Source organism: Panthera onca, chromosome C2 (assembly GCF_046562875.1).
Source record: "Panthera onca isolate mPanOnc1 chromosome C2, mPanOnc1 haplotype 2, whole genome shotgun sequence".
Lineage (NCBI taxonomy): Eukaryota > Metazoa > Chordata > Mammalia > Carnivora > Felidae > Panthera > Panthera onca.
The window spans coordinates 112032561-112056445 of record NC_138347.1 but is presented as its reverse complement, the minus strand read 5'-3'; the positions used below and the strand labels follow the sequence as shown (position 1 = coordinate 112056445).

Sequence of the window (23885 nt, the reverse complement as noted above, 5' to 3'; positions counted from 1 at the left end):
TTTTAATTAGTATTAAGAGTGGCTGTATTAATCCTAAAATAAATTTTTAAAAATTCTGCTAGATATCTATCTGTCTATATATATGTTCTACGTTTCTACATTCATATTCTATATTCCAGTTTCCAATTGACCGTATTTGGCCTTTGAAGAAGCAAGTGTGATCAAACACTATTTATTATATTGTGCCATTGCCTCTTTGGAGTGTGAAACTTTTGGAGTTATTGAAGCTTTGTTTCCTTTGTTGGTAACACTCAAAAGGAAAAGAAACGTGTAGTTTTGTTTCTATAACTACTAAGCATTTTCTGAAAGTTTTTCCATCCTGACTGAAAAAGAAAGTAAGTTGTTAAAAGCAAAAATACCCTGCTATAACGAGCAGTCTTGTACTTCCCAGTTCATAGATCATTAGGCAACAGGGGATCCCCCAGCCCCCAACCTCTGGCTTCCTCCGTACCTCTGAAGTACATCACGCTGCCCAAATCAAATTGCTCACTTAATATTTAATGTTTCTGCGATGGAATCACTCTCCCCCCTGAGGTTGACTTCACATTTGCCAGACACACTGACAACACTACACTCCTTTTTTTCCCCCACATGACCTCAGCTTCTGCTTAAAAAATGTTCAAATAAAGGATGCTTTTGTTCCTATCTCGCCCGCCTGTGATATATTGACAAAGTGTCTGCCGGCTGAATGGAATAGTTTTACAGTATGAGTGCTGCTTTCAGTGGAGGGGCAGGACTTGGGCTTTAGAAGGAAGTGAATTGGATAGGTCAGGAGAATGTACCATTTGTAAACACCCCTTTCCTTTTTTATTCACGTGTCAGGACAGCAGGAGCAGGCTGTTCAGTGCCCGTCCCTGCGCAGAGCCGGAGGGAAAAGCAGCTTGGAAGTCAGCTGCAATTTTTAAACCTTGCTTTTTATTCCCCGGCGATGATCTTCAAGTGCTTGGACTTGTCTTGGAAGCTGTTTTGAAACTAACATGGTTTAGTCCACTAACTGCATGTTGGGTAAATTCAAAACCCACATGCTCGTCCTCTTGCAGTGGAATAAGTCACATCTGATGGACATTTTCTGTGCTTATAGCATAGTAATGAACGTCTGACAGGCGCGACCTTTCATAAGACAACCCACACTATTGGCTTTCTGCCCAGAATATTGCTGCAACACTATCTGTGATTGGTTATCTCTCTATCATGCATTGCTTCACAAGGGGAAACGGCCCCTTTTTTTAATAAATCTACGATGGCTGGCTGCAATATGCCTCACTGTAAGTATTGTGTGTGTGTGTGTGTGTGTGTGTGTGTGTGTGTGTGAGAGAGAGAGAGAGAGAGAGAGAGAGAGAGAGAGAGAAAGAGACAGAGAAAGAGAGACAGAGAGAGACAGAGAGAGAGAGAGAGAGAGAGAGAGAGAGAGAGAAGCTGATTTGAATATTACTTAGTCTGGTAGCACATGGCAAGGTTGTGATACTGTAGGACATCAGTGAAGTGCTACTTAGTAAATCTTAACCTATCTCTTTTTTCTACAGGTTGGTACTAAGAAGTGCCTTTCCTGACGTCTCTGCTGCTTGGACCCGCTTCTAGAGCAGTCTCTGCTTTTGCCTTGCTTGCTGCCAGCTAGACTGTGACGACAGCACATCCACCCTCCACTTCTAGCCCAGACACCCCCATTTCTACTTATAATCAAGACAAAAGCTCTAAGTATCTGGCATTGCCCTAGGCTGCTTTAGTTTTAAAAGAAAAGTTTGCTGAAAAAGTCAGATCTCTTCTGCCAGGAAATCAAGGAGGAAAAAAAAAAATCAGTTTCTCGATTTGCTCTAAACTGCTGCATCTGTCTATGCCAAACTAATCAATACCGATTGCACCACCAAACTCCATTGCAAATTCAGCTGTGAGGAGATTCCCTTTCAGACAACTTTGCTGAAAGCAGCTTGGAAATTCGGTGTCAAAGGGTCTGCCACGTTTTCATGCTTGCATTTTGGGCTCCAAATTGGCACTGGGAAGGGGTTACTGAGAGCACAAGGCTGATCCGAGGCCCTACTTTTAAACGTTCATCTACTTACGATTCTAGTATTTCTCTGTAAACCAAAACCTCTTGAATTAACAGTTTCATGCTGTGAATTTCTAGTGGGAGATCTTTTCCTTGATATTGACAACACAGTTTCCATGTACTTTTAAAGCAGGGAGTGGGGAAAAAAGTATTTTGGAGGGGACATTTTCATCAGCCTTTTACAGTCTTATCAGTTCAGCTTTTTGAGGTTTTTTTTTTTTTTTTTGGTGTTTTTTTTTTTTTTTTTTTTTTTTTTTTTGGTTGTTGCTGGGTTTATTTTTATTTTTATTTTTTTGTGGGGGGCTGGGTCTGTTGGTTTCACTGCAAAATTTAACTACCTGTAAAATCTAAACATGGCTGTTAGTGTCACACCAATTCGGGACACAAAATGGCTAACACTGGAAGTATGTAGAGAGTTCCAAAGGGGGACTTGCTCACGGCCAGACACGGAATGTAAATTTGCACATCCTTCGAAAAGCTGCCAAGTTGAAAATGGACGAGTAATCGCCTGCTTTGATTCATTGAAAGTGAGTAAATATTATATTATTTTAAGGATACACAATGATTGAATCAAGGGGATATGGACACATAGTCCACTGAGTTTGGAATTATGGATTGCTTTGTTAATAGTTTAGTTCTATGGTGTCTTCTTATGGATGCTTTTGGGGTGGGGGACTTTATTGAGAAGCAATGGCACCAACTCTGGCCAAACTTTGTTTGTTATGAATAACTTTATCAGTCCTTTGATGTAATGATGTTTTTCTAAAACAGAAAGTGTCCGCATACTTTTAACTTAGTCATAGCAATGTCGATTTCTATAGGAATAGTAAATGTAGATAAATATGTGTGTTAGCATATGCATGGTCTATACAAGGCCATGGCAATAGCTGAATGAAGATGATTTGTTTTTCCTTGTTTGTAAAGTTGCTGTTACCTTTGTAAAAGAACAGATTTCCTGGCAGTAAAACTTGGATAGACTTTTTATATTAACATTTTAATATTATGGGTCTCCTTTTTATTGTATAAGCATATTATTTTAAAGCCAGAATCAATGCATTTTGTGGAAAATATAGAAGTAAGGTTCTGCTGCTGTTGCTATAGTACCCTATCTGAGGCATAAACTTTGTTGAATGTTGAGTTTTATAAATGAGTGGAAACTTTTAAGTACTATTATTTGGAGGCTTTTTTTGTTTTGTTTTGTTTTGTTTTAGTTTGTAAAATTCTAATGTAAAATAACTTAGTTCATTTTTTTTTGGATCCTGATTATTTTAAAATTTGTAACTGTCTCAGCTAGAAGTATTAAAAGTTAAGCTTTTGTGGGCACCATGGTACTGAGAGATCCACTTTAGTGTATCTTGACATTCAAAAATATCATTGCTTCGTAGTTCAGGTGTCAAGTTTGAAAATGGGCTTTTTAAAAGGTAGCATGATATTGTATCCTTATTCTGACATGCAAGGTCAAGACTAGAAATGTGAAGATCCCTGGGTACTTTCTACTTACTTGGTTTTAATTGAATTGGCTTTGAATACTAATGTGTCAGTATAATTCACTCTTTGAACCTGTGAGACAGGAGTCACTATCATTTCTGCATCTGTAGGGAAGTAAAACTTTCGTACATCCATCTTGTCTTTTGCAAACAAAACAAAACAAAATAAAACAAAACAAAACAAAACCTCCTATTGTAATAAAAATGCTTTCTTTAATAACATGGGGTGAATTAACTGATATAGTCAACCCAAACGTTAACTCATAACTCACCCTGATGTGTTTGTTATATGGGTTAGCTTATGAGTTGTCTATTGCAGTTAATTGCTTCTTGGCTCAGTTGGGCTGCTTACTTTGCTAAAGTTTTCACCAAAGACTCAAGGATATTCTCTTCAGAGTGGGATATCAAAGGAGGCATTCACAACAACAAAGATATCTTATAGTGTTATATTATTGTTAATGTTATAGTCCTAAAGATCAATAAGCCAGAAGTTATAGATTACCATGAGGTCTTTTTCTTTCCTTTCAAAGGCATCAATGAAGGGCACAGTGGTTTGTACCTTTGTGACTATGTATTCCTAAATTCCTGCTGACTGAATTTAGGTGTAATTAGAGACGGGGACCCGTAAAATGAGGGGCAAAGGGCTAATTACCCTTGTCGGTAACCAGCTGTGTCCATAAGTAACCCTGTTTTGACCCAATTACTAGTAAATCCAATTTTTAATCCTACAGACAGTTGATGGTGCACTCGTAGCTACAAAATGAAGGACATTAAACTTGGCTGTGACATTGAGTGGTTTCACAGAAGACCTGCCTCCCCAGCATTTGGAAACATTGTGAAACATTAAAATTCAGTTGCTATTTTTCCATCTCAAAATATTTTTTTAGTGGCTGCTCACTTGTGGACACAGAACAGGCTCCCTTTGAGTAAAACGGCAGCATTGCTGTGTGGTTAACAAGATTCAACTGCCACATCAAGGACTTTTTTTTTTTAATAGCAAGTAATTTTAAGATTTAAATTTACTTATGAAATGAACGCATTATAGCAGCTAATCAATGCAAACTTTGTCCTCATTCTTTGTTTCTATGAGAAACTAAAATTTAATTTATAGTGTCTAAAACTTGGTAAAATATTTTGATTTGAACAAGAGGAAAAACATAAACACAACTTTGTGTGGAGGTTCATAGCAGGAACAATAGCTCCTGAAATGTTAGTGAAATGACTATATTAAGAATTCATTTAACACATTTTGAATATGTAATTAAGTATTCATGTTTCCAAACCCACCTTTGGTAGACACGTATTTATAACTAACACATTCTGTGATTCTTAATACAGTATTTAGAGTCCTGGCTTTTAGATAGCTGTCTTGCTGTATTCAATTTGGTGACTAAAATAGATCAAAAACGTATTTTAAAACAGTTAAGGTAACTCCATGACTCGTGCTTGAAGTTCTGAAATTTGGAAGCCTTAGGAGCATAATTCCATGCCAATAACCACTAGATCATTTGTGTTGTCTCGGAGAGTAAATGGAAGGAATTTAGAAAACATGTAATATTCTCACTTTTTTAATAAAATGTGTTGTATGTATGTCTACAATCCATAGTCCAGCCTTTTGTGACTTCTTGAGCCGTGAGATGGAGGTAGCCTGTGTAATCTACTATTTTTAGCAAGTTAGGAAAGCAAACCAAATACTCTCTGAGAGGACCCTGTGAAATGGCTGTACCCTTCAGCTGTGCTGTTTCAGACTTTGGCCAGGCTCCCAGGTGACTTACGTCCATAGCAGACTTCTACTTAGAAGAGGAGAATTTGTTTCATTAAAAACAGAAGTTGAACAGTTCAAGACAGTATTTATGCAAAAGAAATAAGTTGGCATATTACTAAAGGTAATAGGAAGAAAATTAGCTGATGGTATTTCAGTGGCGTATTGTTGATTTCAAAGTTTAAGTAATTAGATGAAATTTACTACATGAAAACAGAATTCTTTGTCATAATAGATGTGTTGCTAAGTAAAGTCAGAATACATGATAATTAGGAATATATGTATATATTAAGTATGTTGGGAATAGAATGGTAACAATAAGAGAGCAGAAGCTGTAATAATGTGTGTTAGTTTATAAATTAAACAATATTTTAAGCGCTTGATCGTTCTAACTTAATTTTGGTTTTATACTCGCAATAACAATTTACAACAGTCTAAGAATATATTCAGATTGAGAATTAGATTGCTTACACACTGTAGATTTGAGTGTTTTGGCTGTTTCAGACACCCTGAACATTTGAAAAGAGATTATTTTATGCTGTAAAGGATTTTTTTTTCCTTATGACTTGTGAAAGGGATACCAAAGAGAAAAAAACTGAAAGAAAAATGTCAACCCTGAAAGCTGCCATTAGAATATTGTATTTAAGAAATGATTCAAATAACAGTAAATTGGCAAGTTACCTATTTTGTTCAGTAATAATGGCTCAACTAAAACATAGGTAGTTGATTTAAAGAAACTCTACAGAATGTATTTTATTGTGATGTCAAGTAATTTATGCTAACACAAAAATATGTTTTCACCATGTGATCAACTCAAAATGACTATTGCTTACTGAATTATTCTTTTTCAAATGTCCGTCCATTTTTCAGGTGTTGGAGGAAGGGCTATGTAACCTTTATATTTACTGTCTATTTTCTGAAAATCTAGCAATTTTTTTTTTTTACCTTTGAAAACTTTAGTCACTTGTTTTCTTATCAAATTACGCAGTTTAAGATAATTAAGGATTCATTTCACTATTATACACGTTTGTGTATACAGGTAGCACAGCCAATCAGATTTGTTGTAGACACATCAGGGGTCAGATTCCACTGCAGAGCAGCATGGAATCAAGGATCCTGAGTGAACACATTTAAAGAGCCTCTAACGACCTAGCAGAATTCAGCTATTAGGAGATATACAAATACGTAAACATCCAGGTAAATGAGCAACTGGAAAATTTAGAGCCAGTAAGGCAAATCAAGTGTCTAGTTGGTCACACAGGGACAGGGTGGCATAACTGGACATTATAAAGTGGTCCTGAAGGTTTTTATAGTTATATTTTAGGAGGTCCTCCATTGTGAGCACAGTGTATTTTCAACGTGCCAACTGCCTGTGTTGCTGCTGCTCTAAGTTCCTGGCATAGTCTTTTCATCATATCTTTTAAACTGGCTTACTTGATAATCCTGCCAAAGTGATTTTTGCGAAGTTCAGACAAATTTCAGATATTTGCAAATCTTGAATCAAAACTTTGATGTAGTAGGCTCCTAATTGGAGTAACTTTTACTAAGCGTTTTGTTGTTGTTACTGTTTGTTGTTCTGTTAATGGCATCTCCCATGTGATATGAAAAACTTGGATGGATGATTATGTATACATGTAACTCTGTAGGTACATATTCAGTGTCTTTCAGTGACAGGTTGACACAGGACTATCTTGTTTCCCCTTATAACTTAGGAGATGAACTAACTATAAGGCATCACGTGTGAAGCCATGCGTATCATGTACGAGTTCAAATTATATTCCCCGAGCAGAATCTTCACAGCTTTGTAAAGAATACCCTGTGAATGCACGGTGATAAGCATCTTTTTTTAAATGAAATTCTCAATAGTTATAGCTGCTTTGATAGTGCTTACAATTTTATTCACTTACCTATTTATATTCTTATAGTTAGAATTTTTTTTTAGAAAAACATTTTTTAAATGAGTTAAGATTTTTAAACTTGGACAAATTTCAAGTCATGTTTTGAGTCATGCTACTTTAAGGCACTAATTCTAAAACTAGTTATTTTTTTCCTTTCATAAGATTTTGGTACGCTGCTTCTATTTCTCTTTTTCTCGTTAAACCTTCCTTCAGTTCCTAGGTGTGACAAACAATTTAAACCTAAAGCAATGTGGCACTAAGAATTGAGTTCAATCTTTGATTGTAATTTAGATTTCTGAACTAATGCAGAATTTTGAGTCTCCACAAAGAGCCTCAAAACAATTCCATGTATAAGGCTGTGATGGACTTAAAACAGTCCATGTGGCATGGGCCAATCTTCCATCCAGGATGTGTGTGACATACTCACAGTTCACGCGAGAGGTGAGAAATTGAATGTTTCTCAGTTCCAGCACAGACACCTAGGGACCTCGTTTGGGAAGCTTATCCTGTCATTTTCCTTGCCAAGGATAAGTAGAGGATTTCAGCTATCAACATCACTAATCTGTTACCTTTCATGCTGAGCAATGTATCTGCCTTCCCACAGTCTTAGGCAAAGTTTATTTTCTTACAAAGACATAGCATTGAGGAAATTTTGAGTTTGTTTTTTTTTAACTTTGGCAAACACACATTCCATGCTTTTAGATAAGGGACCAATTTTCTATATTAACAGGTCAAAAATTTTAAGTCAGTGGAAGTGGATTAACTAAAGAGATGGTTTTTGATTTAGCACTAATGATGGTTGTTAATATGCAGAAACTTTGGTAAAAGTAACTAAAAGTAAAGGCTCCTTAGAATTACTTAGCTGTTTGAAAGTATAATCAATTATTAGAATAGTGATTTCCTTGTGAATTGCACTATAAATGAGTAATTCTGGTGAGGATATCTTATTCTAATAGTCACTTATAATAAACAACTACACAGTTTTTATCTAATATATATTTCTCATGCAAATAACCTGAAATGCACATCACCTACAGCATGATTCATTCTCTTTTGGCACATGTTGAAAGATTATCACTTTGAAGTAAAGTCTGATTTGTTGTTTGAGATAAAACTTTCTATATTATAAGAACTTGGGTTTTGAAAAATACTGATAGTTACAAGTCCTCCTGGATTATAATTTGATTGAAAGGCTGTCTCTTGGATACCTTTGGGCCTTGGCAGTCTCTGGCTTTTATTCTCCTTGTGTTATCTCTGGTTCTTTCCAGCTTCCTAATGGTCCAGCTTCGGAACTGTTGGGTCTGATCCTTCTTTATATTTCTCTACGGAGTTATGGAGAAGTTACTTGGATATTTTGTCTTTAAGGAATTGTGTCCAGCATTGAGTAATAGAGACACCGTTCCCTCCCCGGCGTGTGACATAAACAGATAAAGGGTTTATTTTTTAGTCGGTTGTGCAAGTCTGTGATGACTCCCCAGTCACTAGAACTGGGGTGTCTTCACCCTTAAGTTGTGAGGAGCACATGGGTTCCAATCTTAGGATTATTTCAAAACTGTAAGATGTCCGACACAGTACCAGCCATCATATCTTCATTCCAGGAAGCAGAAAGAGGTGAGGGCAAAGGAAACCACAGCTTAGCCTCCTGAGGTTTCTTTGCACAGTGGCCCTCTAAGCTTCTCCCAGTGATTTATTCTTGTCTCTCAGTGGCTGATTTTGGTAGCAAGGATAGCTGGGAGCTATAGTTGTTTTTGTTTGTTTGTTTGTTTGTTTTAATTAAAATTTTAAATTTTAATTGCAGTACAGGTAACATACTGTGTTACATTTGTTTCAGGTGTATAATATGGTGATTCAACAATTCTATATGCTCATCATAATAACTGTACTCTTAATCCCGTTTACCTATTTTACCTGTCCCCTCACCCTTCCCCCATCGGGTAGCCATCAGTTTGTTCTCTATAGTTAAGAGTCTGTTTCTTGGTTGCCCCTCCTCTCTTTTTTTCTTCCTTTGCTCCTTTGTGGGAACTATAGTCTTTTACTGTTGTCCTGATTAAAATTGTGCCTCTGGGTGGATAAGGTAGAAGGGGAGAATGGACGTTCAGGAGGGCAGTCCCTGGGATGGAAGAGTTACAGAATTTTTTTTTCCAGAAAAAATCTGGAGTCAAGTAACTCACACTGAAAAATACCTAGGTATGGAGGGTGGGGTGCTGAGGGAGGCCACCTCTGAAGAGAAACTTATATATTCATATATTGGCAAACCTATCATCAGTCTACTGTCCTGGGTAACCAGAGTTGTCTTCCCCCCCCCCCCCCCCCTTTGAAGTCATGATATTTTTAGTCAATAAAACCTGGCATATTACACATGGATTGATTTTTACTTATATAGAAAAAGAAAATTATTTTTTATTTTTGCTTTGCCAAGACATATTTTTATATATTGTTATTTATAACTGACTATAACAGGAATGCATATCATAAGAACAGGTCTCAAGTGATTTTATTTGACAGAAGAATCTGTAGTTACTCTAATATCTAATTCTGCTTCTTCCACAAATATATTTTATTTTTACTTCCTCTATGAAATTAAATGAAGTAATATTGAAAATTACTATATGCTGGTCAGTATTTTCAGTGCTTTTTATCTTTTCATAGTATTTAGTCCTCACAGAAAACTCATTTGAGACAGTTACTGATATTCCTACGATTTTACATGTGACCACACTAAGGTACAGAGAAGTTAGGTGATGTGCACAAGGTCACTCAGCTAGTAAAATGTGAACTCCAAGCATGGTAACCTGATTTCACAGCCTGTACTTTTGACCACTTTCCTGTAAAACTTTGCTTCTTAATTTACATATCCATATCCCTAAGGATCCAACAAAGGAGTGCATAAGAATAAAAATTAATGTTTAAGGCAGATTTACAATATATACCCTAAAATGGCAAATACTCAAAAATAATTATATTTTAGGTCAAAAAATAGATCAATTGAGTGAGTATAAGATAGCACAAGATAGCAGATGCCCCCACCTTTCAAATATTACATGTTCCAAATACGTGGTCATGTAGGAAAAAGGTTTTAAATTAATCATCTTAAATAAGTTGTCATTGTAGAAACTATATAGCCATCGCCCAATGTATACAAAAAATTAAAAAAAAAGCCATGTTCCAAGTTTTCATTGTTTAGAAAGCATTTCCCCATAGAAGCAATGTGGTTAAGTGATTAGGCCAGCCCTGGGAAGCCAGGTAACCCAGAGGATGCTCCAGTTATAGTCCAGTGCAAAGAATAGCCTGGAAATATGGTTATAAGAAAACCCAGGAAGCTCCACAGAAGCATTATGAGGGCCATCTTATCAGACATCATAAGTACTACCAGTATCAAAGACCTCAGCTGCCTTGTCAAACTGTTTGAATGGGAAAGATACATTTCACGTTTCAGTTTGGTACTCCAGAAATTCATTTGGGCCTCATGCAGGAGAGATGGTTTTCCCCAAACTCCTGGGACACTTTCTGCAAGGCAGTGCAGGAGGCTCCCCAGCTCCATATTTGGGCTGCTCCTGTTCCCCAGGACTGGCTTTCAGCAGGGCAGTGGCTCACAATCAATAGGGACTAAAGATGGTGTGGGATGCGGAACTATAGTCCAAAGTTTATTCAGGGTGGGAAGACTTCTTTGTCAGTGTCTTCCAACTAATCCTCCCCCTGCCCCCTGCCCACCCTAAAAGCTCAACTTGTTTTCTTTTCAAATGCCCGGCTTGTTGGTTGTGAGTCTGGTCCACTGTGGAACTTAATGTTAGTGACCAGCTACTTCCCTTTCTCTTTCTTTCCTGAAGTTTTCTAAAGTGTAGCCGTTGTTTTGATACTGTTGCTTTATAATTACTAGTAGCATTGGTGGATCGTGAAAATATCAAAACTAAAAAAAATACATGTATTATATTTTGTTTTCTAGCTGTTTTATCACAGAGTGTAGTGAAAGGATCAGCAATAAAGACCCAGATATGAGAAGAAAGGCATATAGCAGGTCTGGGGACGAGTATTCCAGAAGGAGTATAATTGAAACACTTCTATGTCAAACTTTGGGAGAGATATGAAAAAGTCTTTAAGGGGCTAATTGCTAACAAGGAAACCAGTATGTTAGTGATGATGGAATTTGGAGGGGGAACTTCTCCACAGCAATTGGAGGGTCTGTGAAAAAGGAACTAAGGGGAAGGAGACAGAAATGTCTCTGGTGATTTATCTTTCCTTTTACCCCTCCCTTCCCTCTCACAACTACTAACCCTCAGACCTCAAGTGGGAAGAGATGAATAGAAGAATCTCTATTAAGAGCGTTCCCCCAGCCATGGGCTACCAAACTGGGACTGCTGTTCCTGGATCATCATTGGCCAGTTGGGAACCACCTGTATTTTAGCCCCACATTACTTAAAAAAAAATTTTTTTAGTGTTTATTTATTTTAGAGAGAGAGGGGTGGGGAGGGGCAGAGAGAGAGGGAGACACAGAATCCAAAGCAGGCTCCAGGCTCTGAGCTGTCAGCACACAGCCAGACACAGGGCTTGAACTCATGAGCTGCGAGATCATGACCTGAGCTGAAGTCGGACGCTTCACTGGCAGGGCCACCCAGGTGCCCCAACCATATTTGCTTTTTAATTTCTGTTTGCGTTAGGTTGAGATTCACTGTTTGTTGAGATCCAGTACTCTGTTTTCTTAAGACCCCATGGGACTCCAGGTGCCTTAAGTTAGAATTTCTTTTTTTTTTTTTTTTAGACTCTAACATTATTGAAGTAATGCTGATGTTTTTTTTTTTTAATTTTACTTATTTTTATTTTCTGTTTATTTTTTAAATTTTATTTAAATCCAGGTTAGTTAACATATAGTGTAGTAATGGTTTCAGGAGTAGAATTTAGTGATTCATCACTTAAAATCCTATTAACCCAGTGCTTACCCCAATAAGTACCCTCCTTATTACCATCACCCTTTTAGCCCACCCCTCACCCACCTCCTTTCCAGCAGCCCTTAGTTAAGTTAGAATTGATCTCTCTGCATAAAATTCAGGCTTGTTGTGTAAGGCTTCTGGGTTTCAGAATCACTTATACTTATGTCCAGGCTGTTCTCAAATAAGGCAAGAAGCATCTGCTGTTAATAGTTGACAGTAAATTACACAAAGTAAAACATGGAAAATTAAAGTTAGAAAAGCTGGGGAGCTTTTCTATCATTTTCAATTTTCTGCACAAGCACGGACATAATCAGTGTTTAGGATCTGCTTGTGACGGATAAATTACATCTGTAATTCATTCTTTTCCATGTTACTGCATTCAGACGATAATTTGCTTTCAGATATCTTTGCTCATCTAATATTCTAAAATCGTTCATAGACTGAAAATAAGTCTAGTTACATCTCCCAATCCCAGGAAGCTTTTAAAACTAAAGAGTGTTGGCTTACCAAATGGGCCAAATTAAAAAAAAAAAAAAAAAAAAAAAAAAGAAGGGGGGAAGGGGTTGAGAAAACATAGCCGAATTTATTGTGCCAGAAATAAGATTCCTCTTTGGTAGATGACATTGCTTTTCATAAAACAATTCTCCTTTTCTCCTTTAAGGGAGACAACACAGAAATGAACCATGAAGAAAGAAGTAACTAAAGAATTCATTATTTATATAAAGAATCCTGTTGAGAAAGATCTGTATTCTGAATGGACTATCTTTCTTCACGTTATCTCATATCTCTTCATGGTTAAGTGGAAACTCATGAAATCTAAATCTAGCTATGAGAAAAGATTATCATCCTGATTTTATTTGTTGAACTTTTCTTTGCTATTATGAACTTTTACTGCAAGACATTGCCTTCCATGAATCACAGCAGAGTAGTAAATTGAAAACAAATGTCCACATAAGAAAATCCAGTATATTTAAACACACACACACACACACACACACACACAGGTCAGCTTACATTCAGATGAACTAACGAGTCATTGCCTACACTGAAGAAGAGTCATCTACATTGCAGGTTTTTGCCTGGTGGAATTTATTTAGGTAGCTCCCACAAAGCGTTTAAACTATGATTAACGTATAGTAGCTTAACATGTAACATACGATGGATTAAGTATGTATAGTGAGAAATGCAAAATTGTTATTTTAAAAAATCTTTCTGAGCTACTCTTGGCTTCTGTATTTTTCACTAAGGATAAATAATGCTGGAGGAGAAATGTTTTTTCAGAAACATATTTTTATACTGAAAGTTTACGAATTTAAAGAAATTGCAGACCACAGGTTTTGCCACTTCTGCATATCAACCAAAGGGAAACAATCCATTCTTCCTCCTCATTTCGTCATTTATAGCCTGCTCTGTAGCAGACATTATGACGGGCAATCCTGCTGCATGGGTGAATGACTCATAAGCCCCCCCTGCCTTTTTGGGTGTTGATAGCTTTTGAGCTTCAGAGAAGTACAATGAAGATTAAAATTATCATAGAATAATAAAACATTCTTTTAACTCTTCTGTTCTTTAAAATTTCCCAGTAGACCACAAATTTGCCCATGTAAAACATAAGTAGACAGTAAATGTCTTCATGTGTGTCTGAGGAGGTTTGTTAAGAAAAACATTGGAAACTCTTACATAGTCTGCGTAGGAAGAGCAGATAAGTTTCAACTATGGTTATGTGTGTGCAAGAGGAACCGTGTGTTTGTATTAAGCAGAATGGGTTTACCACTGATTTTTACATGGATCCATCATCAGGATCTATCATTTACCAAGATCAACTAGAGTCAGATTGATTTTTAGGGAACACATATAGACATGGTTAATTTTCCTTACTGATTTGATCATTATGTATTGATTCGATAACATGTGGAGACCTCAGAATGATTAAATAATCTGTCCAGAGTTGCACAGTCTGGAAGCAGTTGAGCTGGGATTCCGCACAGGTAGCCTGTCTTCAGAGGCTGAGCTTTGAGCCTTCACTCTAACTTGAACTTGTTTATGCTGGCAGTAGTATGAAGCACGGCACTGTGATCTCATGTGTATGAAATACAGCGTTTGTTATTTGTGAGTCCACATGTTAGAGTGATGGACATAATTGGGCAAGTATTTGTTGAGTCACTGTAATTGCTTGCATTTAAGACACCTCTGTTTTTTAAATCATGATCACTCACACTTTTTCGTAATTCAGAAAACCATCCCTGAATAATCACTAATGATATTTTTTCACCTAAGATGGGAAATTTGTATTAGAATTTTAACTAGAAGTCTGATAATATAGAGAACATAAGCCTTAGATCAGGTAGAATTTTGTAAGCCCTGCCAGACTGATACCAGAATAATAGGATGCTTTGGGAAAAAACAAATGAGAATTTCAGGATTCTAGGACAAAACTTGTAAGGTTTTCATTTCATAACTCTCCTTTCTTTTTGCATAAAATAGAATATGCTTTCTTATTTAAAATAATAGTAGAAGTCATAGTTTTCTAATATATGAGACATTGTTTTGTGAGAGGCTGAGATTTCATTCCTAAGAGTTTTACTGTGCATTTATGATAATATTGGAAACGTGCAAAAAATACGCTTAAAAGCCTTCATGAGTCTTTATAAGTTATGCTCTATAAAATTAAAATCTAGAGGAAACCACTCACCTGCCTCTTCTGCAATGGGTTGTGTTGTAATGTCTATATGTTTGATGTGTCACTTAAGGTATTTATAATAACTTTTTTTAAAACAATCATATTTTAAAAATTAGCTAGGAATGAAATTTTAGTAGTCCCTTTTAGTTTTTTGTATATTTGCCTAATACCTGCCATGTTAATATTGCTGAAATATTTAGATCCAATGAGAGGAAATGTTTTCATATGAATACCTTAATTATTTTTAGTTTTTTTAATGTTTATTTATTTTGAGAGAGAGCACAAGCAGGGGAGGGGTAGAGAGAGGGAGACAGACTATGAAGCAGGCTCCAGACTGAGCTGTCAGCACAGAGCCCGATGCGGGGCTTGAACCCATGAACTGTGAGATCATGACCTGAGCTGAAGTTGGATGCTTGTGCCACCCAGGCGCCCCTGTATACCTTAATTGTAAAATATTTCACAGTATTCTTTTTAAGATTTTTGCATTCTGTGTAATTGAAATAAAAATGACTTTGTGAATATTAGGACCACTGATTGCATTTTGTTTGTGATATTGCAGAAAGCATGCTTGCTCTCAGGAAAACATGGATTTAAGAATGTAAAATACCTGGGCTTACTGGGCATTTAGTATATATCAGTTTAAATTGTAATCCTGGACTGTTAATAGATGTATGTATCTTTCTTTTTAATGTTTATTTATTTTTGAGACAGAGAGAGACAGAGATGAGCAGGGGAGGGTCAGAGAGAGAGGGAGACACAGAATCTGAAGCAGGCTCCAGGCTCTGAGCTGTCGGCACAGAGCCTGATGCGGGGCTCAAACTCATGAACCGTGAGATCATGACCTGACCCGAAGTCGGATGCTTAACCAACTGAGCCACCCAGGTGCCTCTAAGAGATATATCTCAAATATTAGTGTTCATTACATGGTTTAAAAGGCTCTGTGGGAAATACATATCCTCACAGAGCAGTTCAATTGGATGAATGATAGCATGGGGAAAAGAAAGAAGACACCTTTCTTTTTTTAAGTTTATTTATTTTGAGAGAGAGAGAAGGTGCAAGTGGGGGAGTGGCAGAGGGGAAAAAGAGAGCTAGAATCCTAAGCAGGCTGTGGCCTGTCAGGAGCCCCGAGATCTTGACTGGAGCAGAAGTTAGAAGCTAAACTGACTGAACCATCTAGGCGCCCACAAAAAGACAACCTTTAACATCAATACCTAGTGTTATAAGGATCTTTTCCTTAGAGAAACTCCAAGCCTTTGGGCTGTTCTCTTGAATGTATGAATTTAGTCAGACAGCCAATTAGAAAGATTTTTGACAAAATTGTCTTTGATATATAAATTCAAACTTGGCATAAAAGTCAAACTTATTTTGTGTCTAGAACAAAATTGATCACAGGAAAAAGCAGTATTTTTTGTCCTTTGATTTTATTTCTCTAGGCATTTTCTTCATGAATTGACTTTAGTGTTGGCTTGATTGATTGTTTGATTGGTGTTTTCTGAATGTCGAGATTGGCCTCTGTGTTCTTTTCCTTGGGGTGAAATTTATAATGAATATTACTTTATAGCAAATAAATACTTGTGCCAGCAATAATGAGAATATGGCCATTGGTGGTTTTCACTTAGTCCCAACATTACGTTGGAATTTGAATCAAAGTGGGATCTTTGGAATAATTGTAAAAGCTGTACACAAAAACATTTATGGCAAAGAGTAAGAGGTGGTTAAGTGCTCAGAGTGTGAATTCAGCTGGATCTGGGTTTGGTTTCACCAGTTACTTCCTACTGACTTTGTGTCAGTCATTTTGCGCCTCCTCTATAAAATGAGGCTAAGAATACCTGCTTTGAAGGTTCGTGTGGATTCAGTGAGATTGGTTATATAATGCAGGTCACTTCATGCAGTGTCTCGCTCTGTGTAAATTCTCTGTAAGTGGTAGCAGCTAGTGTTGTTCTGATCTCGGTGCTGAAATTCAGTCTCCGTTACCTTCCGCCCCTATTAAGAGGAACTGTGCCTCTGGTCAGAATAAAATGTCACCCATTTTGCATATTGTACCAAAGGTATCTATCCATTATTTGATAAAAAAAAAATTAAAAATCAATGTTTATCTTGATGTATAAATGTGCATTATCACATACTAGGTTTTTCACTTACCTGTTACCAAGAGAAAATACCCCTTAACCTCTCAACATGTGTATCACTTGACGTTGAACTCAGTGGGGTAATATTAGTGAAATACAGTGTTTGTATCATTGTCTGTGCATATAAACCCATTTCTAAATGCAGTTATCCATGAATGAAAAAGTGGTTGTAACCAGCTGTTCCAAATTTAATGTCATTTAAAACTAATGCCTCTTTAGCTCTATGCTGGTCTAAAATAAATAATTCACATTTGATATTTCAGACACTATATTATTTATGTAAATTTCTTCTTAAAAGACTCACCTAAGACTTTTTTTCAAAAATAAAATTGATGTTTATTCAGTAACGTACCAGCACAGAGTAGCAGATTAAATATTAAAGTCCCATTTTTTTCATGATTTGCACTATCCCTACTTTATTCGTTCTATGCCCATACAGAGTTGCTTACTTGGTAAAATATCTACCACTTACTTCCTCAAAGGTTTAAAGAAGTAGCCAAGTCCATGATGTTCTAGTTACCGCATCCTCATTTTTCCCCTTTCACTGCGACTCAGAATTGATAGGGATCCAAATCAAGCCCTGTAAAATGGTCTCTTTCTCTGTAAGGTTTTAAAGGTGCTGGCCTAATTCACAAGCCTGGGACTTTTGACTTTGGTTTGAAATAGGAGAGTATACACTTTTTGCAGGAAGAAGAGAAAAACCCAGCCTCCTGATTTTACTGGTTCTTCAGGCATAATATAGCCTATTAGTTTCCTACAAGCTAGCTTCAGCTTTTCCTTTGCAGTAGTGTGTGCATTTTTGTTATATATAATTCAGAATATGAATTGTGCATTTACAGTTTGATTTACTAAGCCGTGCCACTGCCTTCTTGTTAAGGATATCGATTATTACCCATTCCGTTCTGTGCATTGATTTAGTACGTGGCATTGAGTTAGTTGTATTACTTGATGTTGAAAAAGGATCAAATATATGTTCAAAGGAGATGCTTCCAGTCTATTTAATTGAGTTGGCTATTTAGGCTTTTAACATGTGAAACAATCAGGAAAAAGTACAGAAGGACAGGAAAATAAAATTTGTTTTCAGCATTTTAGAAGATGCCAAAAATTATGCACTGAGGCCTTCCTGGAATTAAATGGTCATCTAATATTTAGTGAGCAGATGTGTAAAACCTGGGGTTTTCTTTTAAAAATTAAGGGGGGGTAGCACCCTCAGATGTTCAAGTTTTATTGATAAAAATATACTTCTCTTTAAGAATGGTTTCATGAAGAAACTACATATTATTGAATATAAGTAGAAGTAATAAGTAGGATGTATACCTGTCTGGGGTACTCACATTTTGGGAGGATTGTGAAGAGAGAAAGTTAAGTGAAATAATCAAGCTAGGAACCAATGAGTTTTTTTGTTTTTGTTTTTTTTTTTTTTGGAATCAAATGAGTTTTTTTAATCTGTTTCATGTTTCATAGTTAAAAATATTTTTCGGTGTATATAACAGCATGTAAGATAAGGCTGATATTTACTTAGTTTCTTTAACATAAATTGTTTGACTTTTCTAAACTTTAGACAGCCCACACTTAATGTAAAAAAAATTAACCCTCAGAATGAGATCATAGTACCATGGTTCTCTGATGAATGTTACCTTTTGTTTTAGCAGCTCAGTTGGCTCTAATCCATGGAAAAGTTTTTATTTCCCATCAGCTTCCAAGGTAGGAGCCAAACCAAAGTTAAAGAAACATTTTCCAGCAGACAAGTCTCTACAGATAATACCAACAGTCGAAGAGCATGCACTTGTGCGTTCTCTCTCTGTCTCTGTCTCTCTCTTTTTCTCTCTTTCTTTTACAGAAATATTAGGTCAGGAAACAATACTGAGATACTGATAATGAAAGTGACTTTCGTGTCAATAAAGGTGCTCCTTATTAATCCTTCCTAGTCGCATTATGACCTCAAAGTTTGTTTGCTTACATTTTCAGAATATATTTACTTCAGAACGATTGAAGAAGGACCACTCTGTCCCTATGTTAATATCTTCCAGGGCTTTTGATCTACAACCTTTTCTTACCTCTGGTTTATTTGGCTAGCATTTGATTTTTGAAGAATGAGGAAACATAAACAATTATGATTTTTTTTAAATGCCTATTAAAATACCGGCCTCAAACGACCTGCAAGTTCACAACTTGTTAACAGTAGAAATGTGAAAAGCTCAGCATTGAATGTAGAGAGTGTATAGAAGATGGTGCCAGTTGGACCACTTACCCTTCAAATACCTACTAGACCCAAACCTTTCCCCTGCCTAGTGATCGACCATACTAACAGTAGGATTCCCTTAATTGCATGTGAGTCAACAGCTTACGTGGCATGCCCACTGTGTGCCAAACAGCATCTCGGGTACTTTTCCAGGCTTCCGGCACAAAGCAAAAAAGACTTGGAAAAGTATATTCCCCCTTCCTCACCTCCTCCCCCCACCACTTGCGCTACCACCTAGACTTACTCAGTTGAAATCTCTAAACCAAGAAACAGAGCCAGATATATTTTTAAACAGCTCTATGTTCCTGGTTAACAAACACTCTTTTAACATTGCTGAGAGATTCAGGGAACGTCGTAGTTTTGCCATGACTTCTCAATCTACATAGAAGATGTGTGTTCTTTTTCCTAAGGATAGAACCATCTGGAAACCTTTGCATGCTCCAGACTCTCTCACACACAGCTGGCTTTTACTTTCTGATTAGCACCATAGATAAATTTTAAAACATGATTGGTAAAAACAAAATAATCCCACCTACTGAGTAATTTCTTATTCATAGTTAGAAAATGGAGTCGCTTCATTTCATTGATGTCCCCATTAGGTTTCAGATTCAAGAATAGTTTTTCTCTCTAAATGACATTCCCTATGATCTCTGTTCCCTAAAAAAAAAATGCTATTTGATGTATGTTGATTACAATTAGCAGGTTTCCATATGTTGTGTGTTTTTCATGTTGCTATGTCTTTTATAATAACCACTTGGTTAAAAAAAAAAAAAAGTGTTACTTTTAAGCCTTTACAAGGTAATGTTTGTCCACAAATGTGGAGTTTCAGTGATCACATGGTTGACTTCATAACCTTTTTTTGGTACAGAATTTTGTATTTCTTACGTATTTTATTTATTATCTGCAAATAACTCCAAACAGAGTAATCTCCAAATAACTCTTCTGTGTTCTCTTCGAATTTCTGATTGATAATTATTTATAGCACTGAAGTTAAAAGCGATGATAGTCTGTTATCACTTAGGGACCTTCTTTTGTTCATTTGACCTTTTACCTTTGAGTAAAATGGATTTAAATGTCTGAAACTTTTCTTGCATAAGTGGTAGTCCTCAGACATAGCAAATATGTTCTGTGTGGATGTAGTTTTACAAATTAACAATGCATGAAAATGGTACTGAGACCCCAAATGCTGTAGCTTTGGAACTTCATACATAAATTGCATGTGTTGTTGTAGGAAATGGAAAATGGATGGTCAGCCTTAGCCTGTAGTATATTTTGACAGCATGAATGAGTCAAGCAAGCAATTTTCCAGACTGTTTAATAGTACAAAGGAAAGGGCTTCTAAGGAAGTTATTCTTATGACTGGCTGAAAATATTTTTCTGAGTAACTGTTCTAGAGAAAAACAGGTCATCGTTGGAAGAAAAATGAAATCTCAAGTTATCAACATTCTGAAAGTGATTTGATCACTAAAATGTGTTTCTCTTATGACAAAACTCCTTAAAAGGATACTGCTTCATACATTTCCAATTATTTAATGAATATTATCTTGAAAGTCAACAAGAAATGATGCGACATCATTGTACATTTTAGCTCAACCATCGTGGCAGAACATTGGCCATTCTATTTCTTGAACGGTTGTTTTTTTTATTCTAGTAGCACAAATAACACCGCATCATCATAAACTTAAAGATCAAATGTTTTAGGTTAATAAAATTACTGCAAATTTATTCCACCATGTGGTTTTAAACTATATTTGAATGAAAATAGGGCTTGATCTATGGAAAATCACTCTTCTAGGTGGTTTGAAAAGATGCATTGTCCAACAGCAAGTCTTCACCCGGTGACAGGGCTCAGTGTGAGCTTGAATGGATTCCAACCACGGGGTTTATCATTACTGCATAGATCTTTGAAAGGACAGGCTGCAAATCTGGTTTCTAAGCCATGACTAGCTCTTATGTCAATTTGAAGAATAGAAATAAAATCAATACAGATTAAAAAAATAAAAGACACTCTGCAGTCATTCACAGACTGCAGCCAGCTTGCAAATTATAATATCCTGGCTAGTTAAGTACCCTTGATTATTGTCATTTTTCAATATGAGGTTAATGTTTAAAATTTGGCATTTAACCTGCTAATCTCATTTTTATGTGTACTGTTGGAAGTGTTTCTAGTATTTTTGAAGTAACTTGAAAGAAAATTGAGATTTAGCCTTAGTTCCACGTAGAGTAAGTTTTGACCAGAGAAGCTATGTGAAGGCAAATCACTCTGTAGTCAAGACTCCACTGCAAGTGAAGCTTTATAAAAATTTTAAGAATGAAAACCTCAGGTGCTAGGTTTTTCCATGGAAAACCTGACATTTTTGTTGCCTAAATTTAAGATTTTTTTTCATTTTAAAGGATTGTTTATGTAATAATGTTCAAGGGTTTTGCTTGATATTTAGAGGTAAGCTTTTTTTTTCCTTTGTCATTTTCGCTATTGAACTCCAGTGATGCCTAGATTCTTAGGATTGCAGTTAGAAGAGTCTTTAGAAACAATGTCATACAATTCATTTTTTTTTTTTTTTTACTGATTTGGAAACTGAGGAGCCATCAGTGAGGTTAGGGCTCAATTATAGTCATAAAGATCCTAAGCTCATCAGGAACTTTTATTTTTTTTTTATTTTTTTTTTTTTTTATTTATTTTTGGGACAGAGAGAGACAGAGCATGAACGGGGGAGGGGCAGAGAGAGAGGGAGACACAGAATCGGAAACAGGCTCCAGGCTCCGAGCCATCAGCCCAGAGCCTGACGCGGGGCTCGAACTCACGGACCGCGAGATCGTGACCTGGCTGAAGTCGGACGCTTAACCGACTGCGCCACCCAGGCGCCCCAGGAACTTTTAAATATGACTAGTCAATAGGTCAGAGCAAAAACTGGAATATCTTGTCTTCCATTTCTCTCAAATGGCCTTACTGACACACCTGATTGATGAAAACTGCTATTCAAGTCAGGTCACTGCTTTTTACTGCTATTAAGGTGGATTACTTTCTTGACTATTCTGATGCCTTGATGACTGGTGTCATTAAAGGTTTACCGTGTTTGCTGTTTAATAGCAGGATCTTGAAAAAAAAAAGTATGTATGTATATACCCAAGTTTGTTCTAAAACTAATAAAAGGATATACAGGACATGGTTTAAAATTATAGTAACATATATAATACTCTATGTTTTAAATTCTACAATAGCCAGTGGATTCTTCCAGACGCTTTTTGTTTGTTTGCTAACCTCTTGCATCTGTACCCAACCTGTGGTTGCAGTTGACAGGTGAATTTAATTCTTCCTCTGTGCTCTTACTTCTAAGAGGCTCTCATTGTACAGTAATTATCAAAAGAGACATACTCTATGAAACGACTAACTCTTCTTCTCTACTTTTCCCTAGCATTCTACATATCATAGAATGAATCACATTGTACCTGATTTTACAGTTCATTTGTTCATGTTTCTTTTTTTCCCCACTAGCTTATAAGCTCTTTAGGCATGGGAAGCTTACATTAATCACCTCTGTATGTATGGTGTTCGGTATAGCCTTGGCATTTGTTAAGGGTTTCATGAATTGAAAGCAATGTTTCTTCCTGACCATGACCAATAATTTTGAGCAGACTTTATGTGCTTTTAAATTCAACTTTAGAGAATTTTTTTTTTCTTGGAATGGGACGTTTGTTGGATAGCAACATATACACTGTTTCTGTAAGGAATCCTTCATTTATGGTGGGACTCAAACAGTTAAGTTGCTCTGGCATTATAGTGGATTGTTTGTGTTCTCTTGTAAATTTCTGAAACAGGCCTTTATTTGCCCTCATGCCATGTTTTGTATGTTATCTTGTACATGCAGAACATAGGGAACTGCTCAGGCTTCCTGAAACATGGCTGTATATACAGCCCATGTCCCTAATGGAGAATGATAATTGGTTGGTGCAGTGGCACAATACAGTTATTTTTCTAACAATATTAGCTCTCTGTTAGTAAAGTGCTTTGTTAGGAAAGTGTCAAGTTTATGTAGAATATTTACCCTTCAAAAGTTGCACAGGAGAAGTGGTATTACCAGGATAGCAACATTATCAGTCTTTTCTTTCTTTCTTTCTTTTTTTTCTTTTCTTTTCTTTTTCTTTGTTTGTTTCTTTCTTTCTTTTCCTTCCTTCCTTCCTTCCTTCCTTCCTTCCTTCCTTCCTTCCTTCCTTTTCTTCTTCCTTCCTTTCCTTCCTTCCTTCCTTTCTTTTTCTTTCTTTCTTTCTCTTTCTTTCTTTCTTTGTTTCTTTCTTTCCTTCTTTTTTTTAACTCTATTGAGAATATTGAGAGGAATCTTGATTAGTGTTCATGCTTATTGTGAGAGGAATTTCCTGGGAACCAGACTGCAACTGTAGCAACTATAATAGTTGTTATATTATGGAACTAATAGTAGCAAAGATTTTTATAGGGAGATCTCTATATCTCTGTTGCACTTAAATTTCGACACTAATTTTAGAAGAAACAAAAAGTTTTGTCTTCCGAGTGTTGAAAACTTTACAGTATTGTAGATCTTCAATCTGAAGCAGAAAAGACCATCTTTGCTTCTGAAAAGTATCAATGCCTACGCCCTGCCTCTTGTTAACCTGCTCATTACTTTTCCCCTCCAGTAGTTATTTTAGGAGCTGTATGATATAAGCTGTTTTAGAAAGAAATGAAAAGTTCTAGAGGGTCAAAAATG

The 23885-nt window shown here is 36.4% G+C and overlaps 1 protein-coding gene and 1 long non-coding RNA gene across 16 annotated transcripts in view; one reads left to right on the top strand and one right to left on the bottom strand.

Annotated features, from left to right (window-relative positions):
* Positions 1 to 23885, top strand: part of MBNL1 (muscleblind like splicing regulator 1) — a 205880-nt gene that overhangs the window by 53662 nt on the left and 128333 nt on the right. For 7 of the 15 annotated variants that reach the window (XM_060638997.3, XM_081790122.1, XM_081790121.1 and 4 more), the window contains exon 2: positions 1524 to 2571. The exons of 6 other annotated variants lie outside the window; for them this stretch is intronic. In XM_060638997.3, coding sequence (XP_060494980.1) covers positions 2398 to 2571 — 174 coding nt within the window. In that variant the 5' untranslated portion in view covers positions 1524 to 2397. Of the gene's footprint in view, positions 1 to 138; positions 1266 to 1523; positions 2572 to 23885 lie in introns of those variants that run through there. 2 more of the 15 variants (XM_060638998.3, XM_060639007.2) reach the window with 2 other exon arrangements.
* On the bottom strand, positions 21678 to 22119 carry LOC144612771 (uncharacterized). The gene is made up of 2 exons (XR_013549814.2): positions 22023 to 22119; positions 21678 to 21790 (listed from the first exon to the last, which is right to left on the bottom strand). It is a non-coding gene; the product is annotated as an uncharacterized LOC144612771 (long non-coding RNA).